The sequence below is a fragment of the Armigeres subalbatus genome, chromosome 2 (assembly GCF_024139115.2).
Source record: "Armigeres subalbatus isolate Guangzhou_Male chromosome 2, GZ_Asu_2, whole genome shotgun sequence".
In the NCBI taxonomy this organism is placed as follows: Eukaryota; Metazoa; Arthropoda; class Insecta; order Diptera; family Culicidae; genus Armigeres; species Armigeres subalbatus.
Window position 1 is genome coordinate 444,599,421 of NC_085140.1, and position 27,146 is coordinate 444,626,566.

At 40.5% G+C, this 27,146-nt stretch overlaps 1 protein-coding gene across 5 annotated transcripts in view; it reads left to right on the plus strand.

The window, feature by feature from the left end:
• The window catches only part of LOC134213685 (stress-activated protein kinase JNK), a 276,561-nt gene that overhangs the window by 243,627 nt on the left and 5,788 nt on the right, over positions 1 to 27,146 (plus strand). For 4 of the 5 annotated variants that reach the window (XM_062692957.1, XM_062692959.1, XM_062692958.1 and 1 more), the window contains 2 exons: positions 2,475 to 2,747; positions 8,349 to 8,478. In XM_062692957.1, the coding sequence (XP_062548941.1) occupies positions 2,629 to 2,747; positions 8,349 to 8,478 (249 nt within the window). In that variant the 5' untranslated portion in view covers positions 2,475 to 2,628. The remainder of the gene's footprint in view (positions 1 to 2,474; positions 2,748 to 8,348; positions 8,479 to 27,146) is intronic. The other variant, XM_062692961.1, reaches the window with a different exon arrangement.

Here is a 27,146-nt window from a genome sequence, read left to right on the forward strand (position 1 = left end):
CGAGTATAAACGAATGTAAAAAGATCTATTCTTTTACTAGCGTTGTTTAGACCTTTCTGGGACTACCCCGTTAGGCATAAAGATGCCTTCTTTATGTCATAGGCTGTTCTTTGGGTAATTTTATGCCTAACGTCCATTATGCCTATCGTACTTATGCCTAACGTCGCGGACCCGACTTTTCTATGTGTTTCTCAACCATTCAAAACGAACGAGAAAGACATCATTACCGCTAGTTGGATTAATCTAGTTTTTTCTCGATTTGCCACGAGATGTCGAGATTCCAGGAAAACACTTTTAAGCTTTCACTTTAAATTCTTTTTGGTTTTCACAGGAAATTCGGTGATCCCTGCTATTCGTTTAAAAAAGTTGTTTAGACCACATCATTTTCCACGGTTAACAAACAACCAAAATAGTTTCACCCCGATGAGCATATTACCATTATCACTTGCAGGCAAGATGTTAGAGTTAGAGAACCCGATTGATGGGCAGTAAATTGTGAAGACCCCTGAATATAAACCACGAGTGAAAACAATTAAGCATAACCTCAAAACATAATTAGTCTCCTAATATGCACATGTTAACGTCCAGATTCAAGAATTTAAAAAAAAAGCCACATAGTTTCTTAAATTGTTTTCAAAAAAATCTGCTAATTCACTTCTGAAGTAATGTTTATAACGCACTACGGTTGATTTCCGAGTTATATAGTTTCCTATTCCCTACACAAGCCATATTCAAAAGCTCATTCCGCTTATCCCCATCATCTTGATTCCAATTAATTGATACCCGACCGGAAATTCTTCACTCTCTTAGATCAGCCAGTAAAAGCGAGACGTGCTTGCAAGACAATCTCATCAACTTCAGCTCGGTCCTATAATTTTACAGCTACGCTCGTCTGAAGTCTGCTACTACTTACTACTCCCACTCACTCGTACGTTGCGCCGCCGGTCGATGTTTTCATGAACATTCCTACAGAAAGCTTTCCCAAACTAACCAGAAACGTGCTCTTATCGTGCCATAGAACTTAAATCAATTCACAGAAAGGAAGCGACTACGGAGGAAAAATTTGTCGTCGTGAAAATTGAAGAACATACCATATAGAAATGTAAGGTTCCGCTCGGAATTCATTACGTGCCATCCGAAGGAAATTTACCGAGGAGCTTCACCCACTCACTTCTCGTGCGGGATCCCACGCGGGAAGGAAATTTTACCCCATTTGGTACAAGCCGGTAATAATTACCATAAACTTCTAACCCGAAGTTTTGTGTCTCCTCTACATTGCTGCACATGCGAGAACACAACTCAGTGAAGAATGTTAATCCAACGACATAAGGATACGAAAGGAATGGTTGTCTCGGAATTTTCTTTGATGTCATCGTTGTGTAAGCGAATAGTGTCTTTAGAATTCAAGAAAGATTCAGGAAGCCGAGCACTGATAAAAGTGCATTCGACGCTGCCCGAAGTCAATCAACTAGAGAGGTGGGTGGCCTATTTATATATGGCGATCATCATGGATTCTCCGAAACGATAACGTTTATCAAATGTTATTGAAATATTGGAGATGAACAAGGCGCAAGCTTGCTTATCAAACGCTAACACAATAGCTGCATGAGTTCAGTTGAATTTCGGTCAGCTTTAGGGGGCCTGTCCGGCAGTACATATGTTGAATGAGTCACACGACCACGCTCTCTGTGCCTGCTGTTCGGTTGGGTTGGTTTTCACTAGTCAATCATGTGAAATGATTGTAATGAGATACATGTCATTTGACGGTGATGATTCATAGCGCCAGCGCGGCATCGAGTGGAAAGTTTTGGCGGCTTTCTTGGGTTTAGAAATCTTGATTGTGCCTGGCTGTTGATAGAACTTATCAATCTTTTGATATTAATGTCAACTTCACACCGTTCACGTGCCGAGAGGTGTATTACGCCTCGTCTGTGGCCTTGCTGCGCTGATTATCTATGTATATTGGTGTTACTAGTCATGCTTTTATTACAAAAAGAAATGCATCCAGTCTGATTTGTATGAATTCGTATCTACAATTTCTTCAAAAAGATCTTTAACAAAAGAGATTAAATTCTTTATTCATTAGACTACGTTGGATAAATATATCAACTAGGATTGCTTACTTTTGTTTTTAAACATGACTTTTCTTGTAGGAATTACAGAGAGAAAAGACTGTATGATGACACCAGAGTCATTCTGGCTGTTAGTTATTTCTTTTGATATACATCCTACCATCATTCACTAAATTTTACATCGATAGTTTAATTTCAACCAATCGAAAACGAAACCATTATCTGTGTCAAAACTTTTACTGCAACTATCAGCATCTAGCAACAGCAAAAACCATTTTGACTTGATTTAAAGTCCATGCACCACCAGTTTGGTTCCCGAACAAATACATAATCTCTGTAGAATAATCGCCTTGTGTTATACGTTTACACTTTATCATTTCATACTTTCTTTTTTCGTTCTAGTTAATCAGCGCACCTGATTTTAGTTGCTTCTTAATAGCTCTTTCGTGAAGAATCAAAGTTGGGTGTAATTTAAGTCAACAATTTGCCAAGAACATCCAAACAAACACATATCAGTAATTATAATAGCGTGTATGAAATAGGATCGCAATCGAAAATGAATCAAAACCAGACAGAAAAATTTGAAAAATACCAGTTTGGTGATACAGAATTTGAGGTGCCTTCGCGGTACGTCAGACTGGAGGCGAAAGGCTTCGGTGCCCAGGGCATGGTCTGGTAAGTTCCCAGTGTACAGATTCTACTCGGTGACTAACTCGGAACAACTACTCACAACGCTCACATCCGGTATTGGATCAAATTCAAGTGCATGTAACTAAACATTCGAAATAACAACCTAGTAAATATCATTTGTGTAACATATTGGTCTCATACTGCAAATAATTTACAGTGAACTCTTTCCTGCAAAACTTGGCTATCTCTAATAGATAGTTTTAAATATTTGTTCTTTCATGATTGTACCTTGGATATCAAGAAAGAATAAGTTTACTGTATTTTATGGAAGCTCAGATCATCAAAAATCTGGTTCGGGTTATATATGCGAGAACATATTTAGCACATGTCGGCTCATTATGTTTGTATCACCAAGTGTAAAATATATTCTGTGACTGTGGAAATGGCTATGAAAAAGATAACAACCTATTCCCTAAACCATTGAGAAATATCATATATTAACGATTTCGTACAATACTGGCACAACTTAATAAATTTCGTTTTTGACTCTTTGAAGGAAAGCTACAAAGGTACAGAGACTCAGATCAAAATTCACAATATATCAAAAGTTATAAGATTTTTTTCAAAATTTTCTATAAATTCATGATTATCGATTTTTTAAAAGTTTTCTTATTTCTTTTATCTTTATTAAAGAGATTTTCTGCCCACGGCTGGCTCATCTCTTAGGTTTTCTTGTTAAAACACGCAAAACTAATCCATTTGTATCAACACATGCAGAAAGATCCGTGAAATTCGAAATAATCACAAAAATATAGAAATTTCTTTTTTGAGTCAAAAATTCAAAACATCGTTTTAAAAAAATTACAGACTTTGAGTTGTGCCTGCACGAAACCGTCGATATAATCTAGATCTACCAAGGATTCGAGATCCTTTTTATCAAAGATGGTATTTGGGTTTAATATATTTTTATATTATATACCTTACAGATCAGTGACAGCTACATACATCACAATCTATATATATAAAAACCAATCTATGTATGTATGTTCGCTAACTACTTCTGAACCACTTGGCCGATTTCAACCAAATTTGGTACAGACATTCTCTATCCTCAGAGGAAGTTAACAAAGGGGTGGGATGGTCATGTAGAAAAGGGGAGGGGTGGTGGGAGGGTTTTGTTCAGAAAACGAACAATTCTGTGTAACTTTCAACTCCCAGGACCGATTTCAACCAAATTTGGTACAGACATTCTCTATCCTCAGAGGAAGTTAACAAAGGGGTGGGATGGTCATGTAGAAAAGGGGGAGGGGTGGTGGGAGGGGTTTTGTTCAGAAAACGAACAATTCTGTGTAACTTTCAACTCCCAGGACCGATTTCAACCAAATTTGGTACAGACATTCTCTATCCTCAGAGGAAGTTAACAAAGGGGTGGGATGGTCATGTAGAAAAGGGGAGGGTGGTGGGAGGGTTTTGTTCAGAAAACGAACAATTCTGTGTAACTTTCAACTCCCAGGACCGATTTCAACCAAATTTTGTACACATATTCACTACGAGGAGGTAATCATATGGGAGGGATTTGGGAAAGGGGAGGGTCTGGAGGGAGGGTTTTGTTTAGAAAACGGGCAATTCAAAGTAAATCATGAACCCTGTACTGATTTCAACCAAATTTGGTACACACATTCTCTATCCTAAGGAAAAGATAACAAAGGGTAATAGGATCGTCATTGAAAAAAAGGGGAGGGTAAAGGGGGAGGGGTTGTCTTTGGAAAAAGAGCAATTCAGTGTAACTCCCAAACCCTCAGGACCGATTTCAACCAAATTTTGTACACATATTCACTATGAGGAGCCGATCGTACGGGAGGAAATTTGGATAAGGGGGTAGGGGTCTGAAGGGAGGGTATTGTTCAGAAAACGGGCAATTTAGTGTAACTTCTGAACCCCTGTACCGATTTCAACCAAATTTGGTACACACATTTTCTATCCCTAGGAGAAGATAACAAAGGGGGTGAAATGGCCGTTGAGAAAAGAGGAAGGGTAAAGGGAAAGCGGTTGTCTTTAGAAAACGGGCAATTCAGTGTAACTCCTGACCCCCAGGACCAATTCTAAGCAGATTAAATGATTAAATCATTCAACTCTATGATTAAAGATTATGATTTTATTGATTTTAATGAATATAAAAACCAATCTATGTATGTATGTTCGCTAACTACTTCTGAACCACTTGGCCGATTTCAACCAAATTTGGTACAGACATTCTCTATCCTCAGAGGAAGTTAACAAAGGGGTGGGATGGTCATGTAGAAAAGGGGGAGGGGTGGTGGGAGGGTTTTGTTCAGAAAACGAAGAATTCTGTGTAACTTTCAACTCCCAGGACCGATTTCAACCAAATTTTGTACACATATTCACTACGAGGAGGTAATCATATGGGAGGGGATTTGGAAAAGGGGGAGGGGTGGTGGGAGGGGTTTTGTTTAGAAAAGGCAATTCAGAGTAAATCATGAACCCCTGGACCGATTTGAACCAAATTTGGTACACACATTCTCTATCCTAAGGAAAATATAACAAAGGGGGTGAGATGGTCATTGAAAAAAAGGGAGAGTATAGGGGGAGGTGTTGTCTTTGGAAAACGAACAATTCTGTGTAACTCCCAACCCCCAGGACCGATTTCAACCAAATTTTGTACACATAGTCACTATGAGGAGCCGATCATATGGGAGGGTAATTTGGAAAAGGGGGGGGGGTCTGGAGGGATGGGTATTGTTCAGAAAACGGGCAATTTAGTGTAACTTCTGAACCCCTGTACCGATTTCAACCAAATTTGGTACACACATTTTCTATCCCTAGGAGAAGATAACAAAGGGGGTGAAATGGCCGTTGAGAAAAGAGGAAGGGTAAAGGGAAAGCGGTTGTCTTTAGAAAACGGGCAATTCAGTGTAACTCCTGACCCCCAGGACCAATTCTAAGCAGATTAAATGATTAAATCATTCAACTCTATGATTAAAGATTATGATTTTATTGATTTTAATGAATATAAAAACCAATCTATGTATGTATGTTCGCTAACTACTTCTGAACCACTTGGCCGATTTCTCAACCAAATTTGGTACAGACATTCTCTATCCTCAGAGGAAGTTAACAAAGGGGTGGGATGGTCATGTAGAAAAGGGGAGGGGTGGTGGGAGGGTTTTGTTCAGAAAACGAACAATTCTGTGTAACTTTCAACTCCAGGACCGATTTCAACCAAATTTGGTACAGACATTCTCTATCCTCAGAGGAAGTTAACAAAGGGGTGGGATGGTCATGTAGAAAAGGGGAGGGTGGTGGGAGGGGTTTTGTTCAGAAAACGAACAATTCTGTGTAACTTTCAACTCCCAGGACCGATTTCAACCAAATTTGGTACAGACATTCTCTATCCTCAGAGGAAGTTAACAAAGGGGTGGGATGGTCATGTAGAAAAGGGGAGGGTGGTGGGAGGGGTTTTGTTCAGAAAACGAACAATTCTGTGTAACTTTCAACTCCCAGGAACTATTTCAACCAAATTTTGTACACATATTCACTACGAGGAGGCAATCATATGGAGAGGATTTGGGAAAGGGGGAAGGGTCTGGAGAGAGGGGTTTTGTTTAGAAAACGGGTAATTCAAAGTGGTACACACATTCTACATCATAAGGAAAAGATAACAAAGGGGGTGGGATGGTCATTGGGAAAAGGGGAGGTTATAGGGGGAGGTGTTGTCTTTGGAAAACGAGCAACTCAGTTTAACTCCCAACCCACAGGACCGACTTCAATCAAATTTTGTACACATATTCACTATGAGATACCAATCGTACGGGAGGGTAATTTGGACAAGGGGGAGAGGGGTCTGGTGGGAGGGGCATTGTTCAGAAAACGGGCAATTTAGTGTAACTTCTGAACGCCTGTACCGATTTCAACCAAATTTGGTACACACATTCTCTATCCCAAGGAGAAGATAACAAAGGGGGTGAAATGGTCGTTGAGAAAAGAGGGAGGGTAAAGGGAAAGCGGTTGTCTTTAGAAAACGGGCAATTCAGTGTAACTCCTGACCCCCAGGACCAATTCTAAGCAGATTAAATGATTAAATCATTCAACTCTATGATTAAAGATTATGATTAATGAATTATAATTTTTGAAAATGATGACTGATAATGATTAATGATTAAATTCATTTTGACAATAATTAACGATTATGAATAATAGATGAAAAAACCGTTGGATTATGATTAACGATTACCGATCGTGATTAAATGTTGACACACTATGTGTATGGTTAATGATTAACGATCGATATGATTAATGATTGATGATTATGAATGATCAAATTGCATAGTGATCCATAATCGAGTAACCTTTATTCCAAATTTTAAAAGATATGATAATTATATGATAATGCTTCAAGATTCATAAATAAATGCACGGTATGCAATGCTACAATGTTCCAGCATAAATTCTGTCACACTTGACCGATTTCAACCAAATTTGGAACAAACATTCTTTTTCTTAAGAAGGCGAAGATGACAGGGATCGATCAACTCAACACTTCATCGAAATCATGGTTTGCCCAGAGAAAAGCAATGATTAAAGTGTTTCCTTCTGGACGGTAAATGTGATCATTTCTTTAAAAATAGACGTTTTTCCGGAATAAGGCATCGGTGTATGTTTTTCCTTCTTTAGAAATAGACGTTTGCCCGGAATAAAGCGATTTTGGGTTTGATCCCATTTTCAAAATCAGTCAATGTTTTCAAATGTAATCTACCTTCTTTTAATCAAATGATGAAATATCAATAAGAAAACACAATTATCCTTTTGACCTATTCCAATTCCGATGGTGAAAAAAACTGCGAATTAAACTGGCAACTCCGAGCAAGGCCGGGTACATAAAGCTAGTGCTACATAAAAATGCGGAGACAGTCACATCACTTATCAAAGTGAATTCAATCAAAACCGCCCATTATAGATTTTATCTTAAATTTTACGAAAATTCTTTTTCTTTAGGAAATTCATCAATAGGAAGCCAGATAGGAAATGGGACCATTTGGGCAGCACCCCCTATTCCCGTCCGCAACGTTAATAACTCGACCGCGTTCCAACCAAATGGCTTGATTTTTTTACATCACTAGATATCGACAGAAACTAACCATGTACGTACTGAAAAACAAGTAATTCGGTTGTAATGCGCTCGAGTAATGACCGTTGTAGACGGGAATTGGTGGTACTGCCCAAATGGTTATCTACCCTATGTTAAGATGAAGTCACATATCATGCACCAATCCTGCCTCATAATTGAATCAAATTCAAATCATCTCAGATGTGAACTAAATAAACTTTTTTCCAAGTACTATTTCCATACAAACACTGATCAAATAGCTTGTGTATGATAAAAGTTCATCAACTCCGATCCATTATTATCCATGATCAACAAACTAATAAAACTGTCGCTTCAGAGTAAAAGCACTAAACCCATTCAGCATTGATTATCCCCAAACTAAAACTTTTATTTTCTCTCGCTTTGGATTGCGTAACCGATAACTGAATTTCCCTGACATCCGAACCAATTCCAGACCCAACTAATTCTGTGCAAATGTTTTTCTTCTTCTTTTCTCTGTTTCTTTCCTGCTGCAATTTCAGTGCCGCGTACGACACCGTCACCCAGCAGAATGTCGCCATCAAAAAGCTATCGCGACCGTTCCAGAACGTCACACATGCCAAACGAGCCTACAGGGAGTTTAAGCTTATGAAATTAGTCAATCATAAAAATGTAAGTACCTACACTGGGGGGGAGGGCTGTTTATTGACGCACGCTCATTTTCATCGTTACTTTATTTGTCGTCAGACGATAAGCCATTAAAACATAACACCGAATTGCGCATATCCGAAAATGAATAAGCGTTAAATGTTTTCCTTCCCCATAAGATTGTTGCTAAGGGAAAAAAAACTTCGGAGCAATTATAAGTCAGCTAACAAACGTTCTTTCATGATTCAGATAGTTTTCTTACTGAGCACACGGATGTGCTTTAGAGAAATAAATCTAAGTAATTTTCCATTTTCCGTTCGAAGCATTTCGAAAAAGAAAAGCAATGTACTGACAATATATTGGGAGCGCCGGTAAACATAATCACTGGCGGAGCTAAACTGGTGCACGATGGAGCACGTGACCCATCAGATTGAATATTTGCCCTGACATTTTATACATACGCCAAAATTGTTCTGCATAAAACTTATTTTTCGTCAATTTTATTAAATCCTTGGGAAGCTTCTGAATGATTTTCTGGTTAAATTTTTCGAATAAAATAAACATAAACTTTTTCGATAATTAGGCCAGGGATCAATACATCATATTTGAATGATCCATACATCGTACTGAAAATGTATTGTACATTTAAGGATCGTTGTTCATATCTACGGACAAAACAAAAAAATGTCATTCTGGACAAACCAGACTGTTTTGGTTGCAGCAACTCATATGCAGCCTAATTCGGTGTCATATGAGTTACAAAAACTGATGTACAGCATGTGTGCTAGTAGGGTGGAGAAATATTAGAAAGAATACCTTGAATAATTTCCGAAGAAATTTCGAAAGACATCTAAGAGTTTATTCGAGAAATGCATTAGGATTTACTTCAATAATCCTTTTGAAAGGAATTCCTGGAGGAATTTCCGAAGTATTTCAGGAGGAAAATCAGCTTGAGGAATCACTGTAGAATTGTTCAAAGATATTTCTAAAGCTTAAACAAATTTCATAAAGGTTTTTGCTTCTGAATTTTTTTGCTAATTCATTCAGGGACTGCTTCGGAAATTTCTTTGGAAGTGCTTTAAGAAATTCCCTCATAAATTTCTTTCCAAAAAAAAATTTAGGAACTCATTTGAAAAGCAATATATTTGGAAATCAGTTCGGGAAATGCTTCAGATTTTTTTTAGAATTTTTTCAGAAATTTTTTCCGATATTCCTTCAGGGATACCTTTGGAACTCGATTTGTGCAATTGTACAATATGTGAAAGATTCAGTTTGAAAAATGTATTAGAGGGTAACCACTTGCTTCGGTGGGGTTAGATCCTACGAAACCAGTACGCTAAACAGATGCCTTCCCTACTAAGCTACGAAGGACTGATGAGATAAAATTTCCAACACCAGGCACGTATCTGAACTCTCGCAATCTTTTTTTAAAACCAACTCTTTCACAAGTATTGTTTTGCGCAATGCAATGCATTTAGTTATGTCTACTCAAATTTCATCACCACCATTTTCTTTGGTGGGTCACTTGCCCCATCGTTCCTCATTTTAACTCCGTTAGTCAACAATAAGTAGTATCCACACACGTTATATCCAAATAACGTTTCAATTAGGGTAAATGATCCAATAGTGGAGGAACTAAGCACGTTCCAACACTATTCATTTTCCTAGAATTAAACAAAATTTCATTTCGCTTACCTCGGGTATATATTCGAAAGCGTTCCTCATCTATTTTATTGGAAAAATGCTTCCGTCGCATGTATTCCATGTATTCCGTCTTAAAATATCAACTCCAATTATTGGTACACTGTTGCAATAGTTGAGGTATTTTTCAATTCGTGTTCCTATAGTTGGGAATCCCATTGTTTTCTTACGGGACTTGTAACTATAGGAACACTACCGCAACTATTGGTGTACAGGCGAAAATTCAGTAGAAAATTTTCTAAATATTTACCAGTTTTTGAAGATATTCAAGACTGTTTTCACTTGTCACTTTGTCAGAGAGTTTGAGATTGACTTTTCTAGTAACTTTAAATCCGAATTTCATAGATCGATTTCATGTTACTTTTTCACTTCTGGCATGTCTTTACGTTGAATATTGATTTTTTGTAACATGATATTTATGATTAATACGTCAACTATGCCATTGTTGATACATAAAAAAATATGTTCAACTGTCTAAGACGAGTTTAGTACTTTCCATTTAATTCCACCGCGTTTTGTTATTTTTGCAGATACTTATTCCGACCTCAACTGTGAGGCCGTCTTCAGTGTCTCGTACTTGACTCGACCGAATGTTAATGATAGATTAAAAGTAAATGTATTAAAGTTTCGCATTCAAATGTATTTTGAAGTAATTTGGCTATTATTCATGTTGGTCGCGGTTTTGTTTTTGCAGTAGCGGATTTCATTTTGTTAGTCGCAGATTTTGCGTATTGAAATTTGCTCAGTTTGTAACAGCCCTGCAAAGGTCCTATTCGACCAAATGTGCTATTCAGCCAAATGTTCTATTCGGCCAAATGTCCTGCAGTCAAACTTTCATAAGTCGATATCGAAGGGACTATTGACTCATGGAAATATCGAGATGTGGAATAGAAATCCTTGGAAAGCTGTTTGAAGGGACCATCACAGTAACTCAGAAAATATTTTTTAATATGGCACAGTTTGCTACCATGAGAAGATATCGAGTCATGGAACATCGACTCATGGAAGTTTGGCTGCATTCGGCCAAATGTCCTATTCAGCCAAATGTACTATTCGGCGAAATATCCTACAGTCAAACCATAGATATAATTATCAAGATGTTGGGGTCCGAACAATTTAGTACTCATTTTATAGTTCCAGTGTACTAAGCTTTCGGTACCCAGTTGGTACCCAGTCAAGCTAAGCAATCCTTTGATTTAAATTTGAATTGGTTCTAATTTCTTACCGTCGTCATAGCTATCATTGCATTTGTTTGTTTATTATTTTGAACGTCAGCGACTTTATCAGATTGGAGCAGAGTGTTGATCTCAGGATTAAGTTAACTGACAATTCTTTTCCATTTTCTTACTCTATTATGTAAGGTAATACATTTTGCTAATCAGGTATAAGATCTAGAGCAAAACCCGCCTCATACAGGCCCCTGGTTGATGCGTAGTATGCAACCAAGTTATGATAATGTGCCTTCGATGCTCGAATCTACAGCAGACAAAACTCTGCAACGATAAATACCTGTACGAGCATCCACAAACTCGTACGATGCTGTCCTTGTTGGGTAGACTAGTAATACACGACCGAAAGGCCACTATCTTGACGTTGCACCGATACAAATTCGTCAGGTATTTTCCTCAACTTCGTTTGTCCCTGGTATAGCAGTTTCCACAAGTTTGTAAATGTTCGCTGAGCTGCTTGAAAGCGTGAGGAGCGGTAGAGCAGAACATCTACAGGCATTCAAACGGATTAACGATTTACCGACCGGATTGTCTACTGTTCAATCTTCTTTCAGGCGTAATGGATACTATCCATACGAACATGAGACTGTTCAGGGGCATTTCATTCAATTGCAAGCAAACTCTCAACCAGTTTTGACAAGCTCATGTGACTGCTGATCCGCTGGTAGTAAACGGCGTTCAGTTCTTTGACTCAGGGACGGATATAGAAGTCGGTGAGTCAATTTCAATGCTGGCCTGGTTTGACGACGACAGAGTACGATTCGCACATTCATATGCTTTGGAGAAATGACACAGGGCGTACCCTTATTGTGATTGCGCTCGTTCTCATAGGCTAAGCGATTCACAAATCAGTTATCGTAGATCTCCCCGCCAAGATTAGTTTCACCGGCAGTTGACTTGAAGTCGAAGATACCACCATCGATGGACAGGATTGACACATCGAAGGTATCGCCACCAAGATCAAATATCAAAATGTCAGCGGTCTTCTTGTCCAAGCCGCAGGCAATGATAGTATGATATGCAGTACGTACAATCCTGTACAATCCAGACATAGTACCGGCATTCTTGTTGACCTGATGATGATACGATTGGATATTCTTTCAAATACGAGATTACAGTTTTATCTTTCGTTGATGGTTAGCGCTGTTTCCGACTTTAATTGCAAACTTCATTATGTTTCATCTTTTTTATATTCGTTTTGTTATAGTAGAACGATAAAAGAGGAATGAACTAATATTGTAAAAAACTCAAGATAATACAAGCGCTGTAGGTGTCTCCCCTGGTTAAAAGAATAAAAGTTATAAAACCTTTAAGCATTTTATTTTCTGCAAAAGCATGTGTTGGGAACCACTGCAGAGTATTCTCCGTCTCCGAGCTACAACGATAGATGTGCTGGTCTGTGGGAAGGTGAGCGTTTCTACGCTACAAGCAATGTTGATGGTAGATGTAGGTAGACGATGTATGCTGTAGAACTGTTTCGATACAGAGAAGCAAGTGATCACGTTGAAATTATTATTGTCACTCTGAATAACTTCTTATTGTCATTAGAATTATTACTATATAAATACGTTAAACCCTGAAATTAGCGAATTGTCATACCTGCGTATCTAAACTACAGCTAAAATGAGTAAAACTTACGAATTATGACTAGAATTATATGTAATTAAATAACATGCAATGGAAATTGTAGATTTCGTCGCAGACCCATTGGAATCAATTGTTGGGTGGACTATTGTGAGTGAGGTTAGACTCGATGTGAGTATTGTGTAGTTCGATGATTCATGCAAATTCTAATATATTATATAGCTTATAGCAACTTCCAAAACCTCATAATAACCAGTGAAGTTTGCTCCAAGGAGGTCCGAACCGCCCAAACACTCCGTCCCCAACAGCATGCTTTATGGGTTTCTTTAGGGACTGCGTGAGTCAAACACAAAAGTCTGAAGTCTAAATTCTGATTGCCTTTGGAAAAGCCTAGAAATCACGCTCAAGCCAACCGGAAACTGAATGGATATTTTGTAACCCGAAGCACGGCATCAGTACACATGCTAAACGACTAGTGACTGCAAGACACGTTGATTCTGTTACTAGTTAGTTAAAGCATACTATATGTCCAGGACGGAATAAGGATGTTGCATTTCAACCATTAGGAACCTGGGAGTCAATGAAAAAGCTGACTTCTCCATTGACCCAGATTTTCTGGATTTGGCTCGGTAGTGGATACCTTATGTGCCTATTCTAGAAACTCCGGTGAAACAGAATGAAGAAGGAAACTTTATGTTTGAACTGCAAATTTTCGGATTCAGTACTTCTCCGGGGTAGGTGACTGTTTTGAATGAATAACTGAAAAATAAAGATTATATATTCAATGCTAATGAACAAAAATAAAAGAATTCAGATTTTTTCATGTCCCGGATAAGATTCCGTTACCAATTTTCAAATTACTATTGTTTTTGTTTGATGAAAAAAATGTTGCTATGACAGCAGTTCTAAATCAAGTTCTAAATGGCGTTCATAAATTACGTACTTGATATACAAATGACATTTCTGGGTACCGAGGATTGTCCATAGTGTGCGAAACTGGAACCACAAAAAATCACCAGTTTCATATTGATTGTTGGTCAAACCTCAATGAGTCGATACCGAAAGGACTACCGACTCATGGAAATATCCAGATGTGGAATAAAAAATCCTTGGAAAGCTGTTCGAAGGGACCATCTTAGTAACCGTTTTGTGTGAATGGAGCACAAAACTGTGTTAATTACTTTAAGCGTGTAGTAAGGACCAGGAGCACACAAACCGGAGAGATGCTCTTCGAGTTAAAGTAGAACCCAAGATCGATTATGCAAGTGAGCATTGCGAAATTGCTGCTGGGCGCAGGGGCGAAAGTTAAAACTCCTAACCCCACACACTTATTTTTTTTACCGGGATCTCAGCAAAATGTTAAACTTTTACCGAGAATCGCACAGCCGTGCCCCAGCAAACATGTTTTTTGCCGAGATTTCTGTCAAAATTGCTGATAATCAGCAAAAAAATTGCCGAAAATCAGCTAACAAACGCTATTTGTACCGGAGTATCAGTTATTGGTTTTGCTGGCGCACGGCTGTGCAGCAGAGTTACTGTGCACGTGCTTAACCTGGTGGTGCATGAGACGCATATTTAGCTTTCTCGTATGAGCGAAGTAGGTGATGCGCTTCTAAGTTGCGCGCCTCCTGCTAGTTCCTATGTACCTCAAGGGCTGCACATGCGATCCGTCTCATGCGCTCGTCGCATGAGCTGATCACCTAGTGATCCTAGTGACGAAACGCTAGGGAAAATAAACAGAGTTAACCTTAGTAAGATGTTGGGGTCAATATGACCCAAAACGAAACTTCAAAGTAGAATAACTTTTTACCTGATAATCCGATCGATCTGAAATTTCTTGACTTTTAATATTTTGTGGAAATGAAGCATCTGACATGAAAAACGTATTTTAAGGTGCAACAGGAACGACCCCACAAAAAAAGTTACGAATAAGATGTTAGGGTCATATTGACCCAGAAATGTAAATGCTTATAAAACAGTCAAATTATATCCGAATTACAAAGTTTATATACCGTTCGAAAGATAAACTCATCAATTTTGTGTCTATGTGGTGATATGCCGGTTCTGGAGACCATGGCCACCGGGAAACGACTTCCAGGGGGACCTTGTCGGTCATATAAGGGAAGCACAAAAATTGCTCCATATATGCCTTTCGATCGCTAATTCTTCATAAATTCTCTTAAAACGGAAATAAATGGTCCATGAGAGGTCTTCCGACGAAACTGGCCACTCCAGGTACATACAAGGTGCCCCCGGGGAACCCGTAGGAAGGGACATTTCCGTTTTAGCACCAAAATATGCCGTGCGGCGGCTCTTTCGTCATGATTTTTCACAAAATAGATGATTATGCGCTCGAAATCTATAATTGACCACATTGGCCACTCTTGGAGCCTATGAGGTGCCCTCGGGGAACCCGTAAAAGGGGACATTTTCGTTTTAACTCCAAAATATGCCGTGTGGCGGCTCTTTCGTCATGATTTTCCACAAAATAGATGATTATGCGCTTGAAATCGATAAGTGACCACATTGACCACTCTCGGAACCTATGAGGTGCCCTTGGGGAACCCGTAGAAAGGGACATTTCCGTTTTAACACCAAAATATGCCGTGCGGCGGCTCTTTCGTCATGATTTTCCACCAAACAGATGGTTATGCGCTTGAAATCGATAAGTGACCACATTGGCCACTCCTGGTACATGCAAGGTGCCCCCGGGGAACACGTAGGAAGGGACATTTCCGTTTTAGCACCAAAATATGCCGTGCGGCGGCTCTTTTGTCATGGTTTTCCACCAAACAGATGGTTATGCGCTTGAAATCGATAAGTGATTAAATTGGCCACTCCTGGAATATTCAAGGTGCCCCCGAGGAACCCGTAGGGAGGGACATTTCCGTTTTAGCACCAAAATATGCCGTGCGGCGGCTCTTTCGTCATTATTTTTCACAAAATAGATGATTATGCGCTCGAAATCTATAATTGACCACATTGGCCACTCTTGGAGCCTATGAGGTGCCCTCGGGGAACCCGTAAAAGGAGACATTTTCGTTTTAACATCAAAATATGTCGTACAGCAACTCTTTCGTCATGATTTCCACAAAATATATTATTATGCGCTTGAAATCGATAAGTGACCACATTGGCCACTCTTGGAACCTATGAGGTGCCCTTGGGGAACCCGTAGAAAGGGACATTTCCGTTTTAGCACCAAAATATGCCGTGCGGCGGCTCTTTCGTCATGATTTTCCACCAAACAGATGGTTATGCGCTTGAAATCGATAAGTGACCACATTGGCCACTCCTGGTACGTGCAAGGTGCTCCCGGGGAACCCGTAAGAGGGAACATTTCCGTTTTAGCACCAGAATATGCCGTGCGGCGGCTCTTTCGTCATGATTTTTCACAAAATAGATTATTATGCGTTTGAAGTCGATAGGTTACCACATTGGCCACTTTTGAAACCTATGAGGAGCCTCCGGAGAACCCGTAGAAGGGGATATTTCCATTTTTACACCAACATATGTCATGCGGCGGCTATTTCGTCTTCAAATAAGTGCCCTCGAAACCGATTATTTACATATTGTCCACCCTTAGATCCTTTGAGGTACAAGGTGTTAACAAAAGCAGATAAGTCGTTTTGAAAATTTTGTCTTGATATAGCCTTACATAGGATTATTAATTTGATAAGAACACGTAAATGACCCCTTCTATTTGTTCCCAGGGAGAATCTTATAGATTCCACGAGCGGCCAATTGAGATGGTAATTAATTTCAAACGCGTACTCATATACTTGATAGAAAATCATGAAGGAAGAACTACCGCACAGCAGATAATGATGCAAAAACGACAACATCCCTTTCTATGGATTCCTCGCGGCACTCCACAATTACCGAAACTGGGCCTGGGGTTCCCCCGGGTTGATATTAGATTTCAAGAGCATAACCAACTATTTGATGGAAAATGATAGTGCCGCTACACGGCATATCTTGGTATAAAAATAAAAATATCTCCTTGTACAGGTTCCCCGGAGGCATCTCATAGGTTTTAAAAGTGGCCAATGTGGTCGCTAATCGATTTTAAGTGAGTGAGAGTAGACACGGAAATGTCCTCTCCTATGAGCTCCACGGGGGTACTTCATAGGTTCCAAAATGGAAAACGTGGTCGCTTATTCATTTCGATATAAAAACGGAAATGTCACCTTCTATGGGTTCCCCGAGGGCAACTCATTTGTTCCAAAAGTGACCAATATGCTCACTTATCGATTTCGAGCGCATAATCATCTATTTTGTGGAAAATCATGACGAAAGAGCCGCCGCACGGCATATTTTGGTGCTAAAACGGAAATTTTCCTTTCTACGGGTTCCCCAAGGGCACCTCATAGGTTCCGAGAGTGGCCAATGTGAAAACTTATCGATTCCAATAGCATAATCATCTATTTTGTGGAAAATCATGACGAAAGAGTCGCCGCACGGCATATTTTGGTGCTAAAACGGAAATGTTCCTTTCTACGGGTTCCCCAAGGGCACCTCATAGGTTCCGAGAGTGGTCAATGTGGCCACTTATCGATTTCAAGCGCATAATCATCTATTTTGTGGAAAATCATGACGAAAGAGCCGCCGCACGGCATATTTTGGTGCTAAAACGGAAATGTTCCTTTCTACGGGTTCCCCAAGGGCACCTCATAGGTTCCGAGAGTGGCCAATGTGGACACTTATCGATTTCAATCGCATAATCATCTATTTTGTGGAAAATCATGACGAAAGAGCCGCCGCACGGCATATTTTGGTGCTAAAACGGAAATGTTCCTTTCTACGGGTTCCCCAAGGGCACCTCATAGGTTCCGAGAGTGGCCAATGTGAAAACTTATCGATTTCAATCGCATAATCATCTATTTTGTGGAAAATCATGACGAAAGAGTCGCCGCACGGCATATTTTGGTGCTAAAACGGAAATGTTCCTTTCTACGAGTTCCCCAAGGGCACTTCATAGGTTCCGAGAGTGGTCAATGTGGCCACTTATCGATTTCAAGCGCATAATCATCTATTTTGTGGAAAATCATGACGAAAGAGCCGCCGCACGGCATATTTTGGTGCTAAAACGGAAACGTCCCTTTCTACGGGTTCCCCAAGGGCACCTCATAGGTTCCGAGAGTGGCCAATGTGGTCACTTATCGATTTCAATCGGATAATCATCTATTTTGTGGAAAATCATGACGAAAGAGCCGCCGCATGGCATATTTTGGTGCTAAAACGGAAATGTCCCTTTCTACGGGTTCCCCAAGGGCACCTCATAGGTTCCGAGAGTGGCTAATGTGGACACTTATCGATTTCAATCGCATAATCATCTATTTTGTGGAAAATCATGACGAAAGAGTCGCCGCACGGCATATTTTGGTGGTAAAACGGAAATGTTCCTTTCTACGGGTTCCCCAAGGGCACCTCATAGGTTCCGAGAGTGGCCAATGTGGACACTTATCGATTTCAATCGCATAATCATCTATTTTGTGGAAAATCATGACGAAAGAGTCGCCGCACGGCATATTTTGGTGCTAAAACGGAAATGTCCCTTTCTACGGGTTCCCCAAGGGCACCTCATAGGTTCCGAGAGTGGCCAATGTGGACACTTATCGATTTCAATCGCATAATCATCTATTTTGTGGAAAATCATGACGAAAGAGCCGCCGCACGGCATATTTTGGTGCTAAAACGGAAATGTCCCTTTCTACGGGTTCCCCAAGGGCACCTCATAGGTTCCGAGAGTGGCCAATGTGGACACTTATCGAATTCAATCGCATAATCATCTATTTTGTGGAAAATCATGACGAAAGAGCCGCCGCACGGCATATTTTGGTGCTAAAACGGAAATGTTCCTTTCTACGGGTTCATCAAGGGCACCTCATAGGTTCCGAGAGTGGCCAATGTGAACACTTATCGATTTCAATCGCATAATCATCTATTTTGTGGAAAATCATGACGAAAGAGCCGCCGCACGGCATATTTTTGTGCTTAAACGGAAATGTCCCTTTCTACGGGTTCCCAAGGGTACCTCATTGGTTCCGAAAGTGGTCAATGTGGTCACTTATCGATTTCAAGCGCATAATCATCTATTTAGTGGAAAATTATGACGAAAAAGCCGCTGAACGGCCTATTTTGATGCTAAAACGGAAATGTCCCTTTCTACGGGTTCCCCAAGGGCACCTCATAGGTTCCAAGAGTGGCCAATGTGGTCACTTATCGATTTCAAGCGCATAATCATCTATTTTGCAGAAAATCTTGACGAAAGAGCCGCCGCACGGCATATTTTGGTGCTAAAACAAAAATCTCCCATTCTACGGGTTCTCTGGGGGCCCTTCATAGGTTCCGAGAGTGGCCAATGTGGACACTTATCGAATTCAATCGCATAATCATCTATTTTGTGGAAAATCATGACGAAAGAGCCGCCGCACGGCATATTTTGGTGCTAAAACGGAAATGTTCCTTTCTACGGGTTCCCCAAGGGCACCTCATAGGTTCCGAGAGTGGCCAATGTGAACACTTATCGATTTCAATCGCATAATCATCTATTTTGTGGAAAATCATGACGAATGAGCCGCCGCACGGCATATTTTGGTGCTAAAACGGAAATGTCCCTTTCTACGGGTTCCCCAAGGGCACCTCATAGGTTCCGAGAGTGGCCAATGTGGACACTTATCGAATTCAATCGCATAATCATCTATTTTGTGGAAAATCATGACGAAAGAGTCGCCGCACGGCATATTTTGGTGCTAAAACGGAAATGTCCCTTTCTACGGGTTCCCCAAGGGCACCTCATAGGTTCCGAGAGTGGCCAATGTGGACACTTATCGAATTCAATCGCATAATCATCTATTTTGTGGAAAATCATGACGAAAGAGCCGCCGCACGGCATATTTTGGTGCTAAAACGGAAATGTCCCTTTCTACGGGTTCCCCGGGGGCACCTTGCATGTACCTGGAGTGGCCAAATTCGTCGAAAGCCCTCTCATGGACCATACATTACCGATTTAAGAAAATCTGTGAAGAATTAGCGATCGAAGGGCATATATGGAGCGATTTTTGTGCTCCCCTTATATGACCAACAAGGTCCCCGTGGCAGTCGTTTCCCGGTGGCCATTGTCTCCAGAACCGGCATATCACCACATAGCCACAAAATTGATGAGTTTATCTTTCGAACGGTATATAAACTTTGTAATTCGGTTAAAATTTGACTGTTTTATAAGCATTTACATTTCTGGGTCAATATGACCCCAACATCTTATTCGTAAGTTTTTTCTAATATCCGAAGAAGGTTAAGAAAAAATACACTGGTGCGCTTTTCATAGAACTTGACAACTTCACAAGCATCGGATGGGATGGAGCACCTAATAAATTACAGGATTCTTGTAGCTGATTTAATGGCAAAACATCTTTAGCTGGCAAGGACAGAAAGGATGTCAACAAAAAATCAAATTGTTTAAGGTTCCCCCAAACACACGCGACGCGATTCTATCTCTTGGCGACAGCGATTCTGTCGCCGTTGGTATGGAAGCATAAATCAAACATTGCCTGCAGCGACCCAACGATAGAATCGCGGCGACTAGTTGTCGCCGTCGCGGCGATGAAATCGTTTAGGTTTGGGGGAGCCTTTAGACAGCAGCGACAATTTTGGTTTTTATAGGCCCCTCCATAGATGAAAAATAATCGAATTGTTTGCGTGTGAAATAAGTGCACATATAAATAGATACTGTGAAGGTTTTATAGGCAGAGTTGTGGGATTTTGTTAATCATTCCGGAAGTAATCGTAAAATTTCAAGATACAGTTCCCAATTGTAGACGTATTTTATTTAAAAATAGTCGTTTTAATTCTGATAATCCCATAGTTTAAACTTTAAATTATTTGAAACTCATGCTAATTATAGATCACTTTCCGTCTACTGTCAAACAAAATACTCCGAATTTATCACGATTAAAAGCTTCAACACCATCAGTAGCCGAAAGATGTATGTAACACACCACCTAATTCCTGTTTCGCTTGCATTGAGTCAAGCTCGTTTTCAGGTAGATTTGAGGGTCCACATTATGGCCATCCGGAGAGCATTCGCTTTTTCGACGTAATAACTATTTTTTCAGAACCCTAAAAAACTGTTGTTCGTTAACGTCCAAGGTTTGAAAATTTGTTAGCTTGAACCTCGTTGGAAACAAAAATCATTCATTTTTTGTTGATGGAAGCATTAAAAAACCATGGATACGCCCTGGCATTTTCATTCAAAACATTTCGTTTATTTTAAGAGAGCGCATGAGATAGCGCCCGGCGACGAGCGCGGGGCACGCGCACTTGATTTTTCCGAGGTGTCACATTTATTGCGCGTTCAAAACTTTGATTCATGCGTCCCACTATATTCCAGCACGCTTCGATTCTTATGTTCTATGAGCCAACTTGGTAAGAGTCTCAGTAGCACATTTTTGTACGCATGAGAAAAAAGTAACTCTGCGTGCGGATTTTTGGAGAGCTGCAGAAATAAAAACTGAGTGTGCAGAGATGGTAATCATGAGCAGGGATCTAGATGAGACCACGTCAGAAGAGGAACTTAAGGATGCACCAAAGTCACAGTATAATCTAGGCGAAGAGCAAATAACAATCCGAATAAGGAAAGCGTACAGAGGCACACAAACTGCGATGATCCGTTTACCAGTAGCCTCTGCTAACAAAGCTCTGGAGGTAGGTCAAAATGCCCATTGAAAGCCGCCCCGCCAGTGAATAAACAAACGGTGAGATGCTTCAAATGTTTGGACTTAGGACACCGGAAAGAAGCTTGTAACATGTGTAGGAAATGTAGACCCGAGTGCATGCTTTGCACACCAGAGGACGGAAATGACTATCAGACGGATGCATATAAGAAGGCGATTGCAGGCCAGCAGTAATCTGAATCACAGCAACTGTTAGGGCAGACAACAACAGAAACGATGTGTGACGTAGCGATAATCGCAGAGCCGTATCGAGTTCCCCCTGAGTACGGCAACTGGGTGGCTGATAGAACGAGCATGGTTGCGATACAAGTTATAGGCAGATTTCCTATCCAAGAAGTGGAAGAGATTCGGTGGTGGAGGATTCGTGATCGCCAAAATCCACGACGTTTACATATGCAGTTGCTAAGCGCCTCCACGGTGGACAGTGGAGTAGGTCAGTGAGATGCTAGAAAGGTTTATCAGCATCGTGATTGAACGAAGGGCAGTAGTTATGGGAGGTAATTTCCATGCATGGGCACTGGAGTGAGGCAGTAGAGTAACCAATACGAGAGAATACATTCCCCAGGTAGTTCTGGCTAAGCCAGATGAACGATTGTGCAGTGCGTTAAGCGTGTGTGTGAGTGAGAGAGAGAGAGAGAGAAAGAGAGAGAGAGAGAGAGAGAGAGAGAGAGAGAGAGAGAGAGAGAGAGAGAGAGAGAGAGAGAGAGAGAGAGAGAGAGAGAGAGAGAGAGAAAGAGAGAGAGAGAGAGAGAGAGAGAGAGAGAGAGAGAGAGAGAGAGAGAGAGAGAGAGAGAGAGAGAGAGAGAGAGAGAGAGAGAGAGAGAGAGAGAGAGAGAGAGAGAGAGAGAGAAAAGAAGCTGCGAAGCGCCTGAAAACGAAGAGAAGAAAGCCCCCGGTTCAGATGGAATACCAAACGTGGCTCCGAAAGCTGCGATTTTGGCTTATCCGGATATGTTAGAACGGTACTCCAGAAATGTCTAGACGAGGGTTACTAGGTTAGGGTTAGGGTTCAATACTCGGCTTTACCATCTGGAACGAGATGTATGATTAGTTCTGCACTGGATGGAGACACTGCGGCTGCCCAGAAAAGTGGTTTTACGGACGACGTGTCATTAACAGCTACGGGCGAGCCACTCGAAAAAGTGGAGGCGTCTGTGACAGAGGCGATAGCCACGATCGAAAACTGGATGGTTGCAGTTAAGCTATTGCTAGTTCACCACAAAGGAGGTGCTATCAGCGGATGAAGATCGTCATCGGAGGCACGATATTGTATCGAAGCGATCACTGAAGCATCTGGGAGTGATGATTGATGACCGGTTGAACTTCAACAACCATGTCGACTACGCTTGCAAAACGTCGGCGAAGACAATGAACGCGATAACGGGGATCATGCCTAAAGTTGGCTGTACCATAAGCAGCCCGAAGCGTCTGCTAGCTAGTGTCTCGTCATCGAAACTACGGTATGGGGTTCCCGTTTGGGGGAATGCACTGCAAACCAAGCGGAACCGTGAAACACTAAAAAGTGTGTTGCAAGCGCGTATATCGGAACGATATCGTTGGAGTTATCGTTATCGCCAGGATGGTGCTCAATTGCATCATCAGTGCTAATCGTTGGTGGAAGACATCGAGTGTAACCAGTGGAGAGACACCGGAAACATGAGAAAGTTGGTGAAAGTCTGTTCGATGGTGATGAAGCAGGAGGAGTGAGACAGTACGGAGAAAGGAAGGTGGACCTAAAGGTTCATTCCAAACCTGCCAACGTGGATGAACAGAAAGCATGGTGAAGTAAATTTTTGCCTGACGCAGTTCCTCACAACAAACAATTTAAACCGAACTAGCTAGTTTTTTGGCTGAAGAAGCCAATTTTCAACGAATTAAGCCCTTTTTCAGCCTCCAATGTTTGTTGGCCTGTCGGGTCACGGATGCTTCCGAAAGTATTTACATCGCTTTAGAAACACTAATTATTCACCGTTATGTCCAGAATGTGAGAATGTTGAACAGACGCCGAAGCACATGGTGTTTGATTGCCCGCGGTTTGCGGAAATACGTAGGGGAATGCCTGTCCCAATGGCGGATAATATCGCTGAGCGAATGTGTCACGAGGAAGACAAGTGAACGCGGTAAGGAGAGTCGTGACGCAAATACTATTGGAGCTGCAGTGTCGACGAGATCATAGAATAAGTGCCGGTCTAGTATTCTGCCAACCAGAATCGTCGGACCGACCTCGGCACTCGAACAGCCAACAGCAGGGCAGGAGCCCAACAAAAAAAAGTTGATTAATTGTGTCTGTAGCCTAAAAATGTATTCTAAATGTTGGCGTACACTAATAACGTAAGCATTTTTTCTGGGTTTTTCAACCCCCCCTCCCCCATGTAAGATTTTCTCATACAAATCATGTTTTATTTATATGAAATATAAGAAAATGGCAGACCCCCCTCCTCACATAAGCGCTTACGTAATTAGTGTACGACCCCATACCATTGTTGCTGATGCTGGAACTGCACTTCGCGAAATGGCTAACAAAATGGCTCGCGTGCGCAGAAAATCAGCTTTCATGTATCCACTAAAGTAAGCTCATTAGCTCCGTTCATCAAACAAAGCTACGTCAACATGAGAAGTCGGTTATTAAACTACCGTAAGCTCAGTAAAATTTATTATTTTTACCGAGTGCTCAGTATAATTGTTTGACAGAATTGAAAAATTTGATAAATACGGAGTTATTCGGTAATTTACACTACCAAGGTCCAGTATTTCATTTTATAGTGCTGAGGCATCGGTTTAAATTATTACAAAAATTGGTTAATTCTGATATTTTTACTGAGCTTTCGGTTTAAATTAAGTTTTACAGGATAAAATCGGTAAAAAACATTACCGAGGTGAAATTTGGGATTTAACTGTGTGGATCACCCGCAGCATGCATTTCGCCCTGGCAAAGTTACAAGCACTTACCTAACCTCACTAGGTCAACTCTCCAAATTATAAATAACTTCCTACTAAACCAGTCCTTTCGAGCCCAGCTCGGATTACACTCATCAAAACCGATGAAAGAGGAAACCGGGGTCCCCCAAGGATCGGTAATCGCCGTAACACTCTTTCTTGTGACAATGGAAGAGGTCTTGGTCTATGCCGACGACATCTTGCTAGTGACAACAGGTGAGCGACAGAGAAAGGGCCCAGGCGACTGTCAACAAGGTTGCAAAGCAGAGTTGCATCTGAACACGAGAACGCGTACTCGTGTTCAAAACGTTCTGATAACTGCACACTGTTCAAGAGCACTGATCTAACTCTAGGATAGGATGCGACAATAGTATTACGACTGCCTTGTTGTATTCTCAGTCGATTGCTTCGACAAGGTGGTGGCGAGTGCTTCCGAATATTTATTTTTAAAAACCCCCCAAATAATATATGTAAAAAAATAATGTTTTCTCGTTCATTTCTTCCATTATTCGTAATAAAAGATGTTACGTACTATCAGGATTTTTTTAAAATGGAATTAGATGAGTTTTACAGAGAAATTCGTAGTGAGTTGCTTCAAATCGAGTGTTTTATACAAGCATAACCCTTGAGAATCATGCATACATCATTTTCAGTCTAGCATAAATTCATTTCACTCAACAAATCCAAAAACAAACTTTAGAATTTTGTCATAAATTTAAATTTAATTACCCAGCAACACGGCCTAGCTAACAACAAGCTGCCCTATTGAAAATGTGATACCGCCGATCGAAGTAATCGATTGTCATTTTCACCCAATCAGCAACCGGTACGGTTTTGACAGAAAATCGGTACGATTTTTAATGACTAATTGGCACATCCTATCCTAGATCTAACTTAGCAACTTGTATCCTAGGAAAACAAATTCAAGCGACGGCATGCTACACATTTTTCGGTTAGTAATGAAACACGTGGGTATCTAACGGATAGAATTCAAACATGCTCGAATGTTTTTGCATATCCAAGATGGCTGAAACCTGAAGTTGGCAGATTGGAACACCTAGTGGTCTGTTCATCTTGCACTGAACTGTGTTCCGAGTTCAAAACTAAGAACACCAATGCACGCTCTTGGCTCATGTTCTGTTCAGGATGCATCTCTGTTGCAAAGTAGGTTCGAACAGTAAACTACCAGATGGCGTTTTGCCTTTTCGTTTTAAGGCCACTTCAGCACTTCAGCACAAGTTCCCGAGCGGTTTCCTTGAGAAAACCAAAACCTCCGACAACCATTCCAGCATCCTTTGCAACAGCAGATCCCCAAGTCAGAAGCTGGGGCCAAGCCAAACCGAAAATTGATCTAGCCCTAAAAAGGCGGCTACGCAAGAGCAGAACAATCGAGTTAGCGAGCAGCTACTAATCAATTTCCTCTAGGATCGTCAACTCTTCAACAAAATATAAAACAAAACAACACTGTAGTGGATAAGATTGTAAAGACCCCTGCAACGAACACTAACCATCCCTTGAATAATGGAACACAAACTCACCCTGCCACCCCTCTGGGCCGATTAAAATATAATAGAATAGTAAATTCAACACGGCAACCCTCTGGTCCGTACAAGATAAATATTCTAACAAATTTTGTAAAACGTAATGTATTTGAAACTTTTGAGACCAGAGATGAGCCAATTTTTTATTTTTTTTTATTGAGAGTGATTTTTAAGTTGAACAAAGTTCATCATTACGAGATGAGTCAACCGAGGTCTTCAAATCTCTTAAATAAAGACAAAAAAATGTTAATCAAACACGGAACACCAAGTCTAAAAGACGAATGCATGTACCTAATTGTAATTAACTAATTAGCAAATACAATTACTTACTTTACTTACGGATCCTGTACACCTCCGGTGGTACAAAGCAAATACAATTAGCATACAAAAAAAATAAAAAATAAAATGTGGTAGGTAGTCATTGATAATCATTTTACGCAAACCTTATGTGAAAACAAAAGGCAATTTGCCACTTCCTAATCAAATTTAAAATTCTTTGAAAATCTTGTTGAACTAGAACAAATTTCATTGAATAATTCCTCAAAATTTTGGAATGCTCATTAATTTTATACTTCATAATCCATCATTTGTGTTATCTAAAATCAATTCTAGCCGTTTGGAAATATCGCTTTCTACCAGGTTTCCTTTTGTATTCAAATATCCAGCTCTATTTCATTAGGTACCCACGAGTATCATTGAAAAGACACAATGGCTGTTTCTTGGAAACTAATTATTAGAATAGAAATCAACATCCCCGAACACTTAGCATTGTTATCATTATATAAAACAGCAGAACACCGAACACAACACAACCGATGAGATTTTCCCCCATTTATGACGTCAATTACTTTCAAATATACAAGCTCGGCACAATCTCAGCAAAAAAAATGAGACTAACAGCAATCATTAATCACTGGTTTGAGGAATGCTGCTAAAAACGTTTCTCATTCAGAAAGTCGAACCAC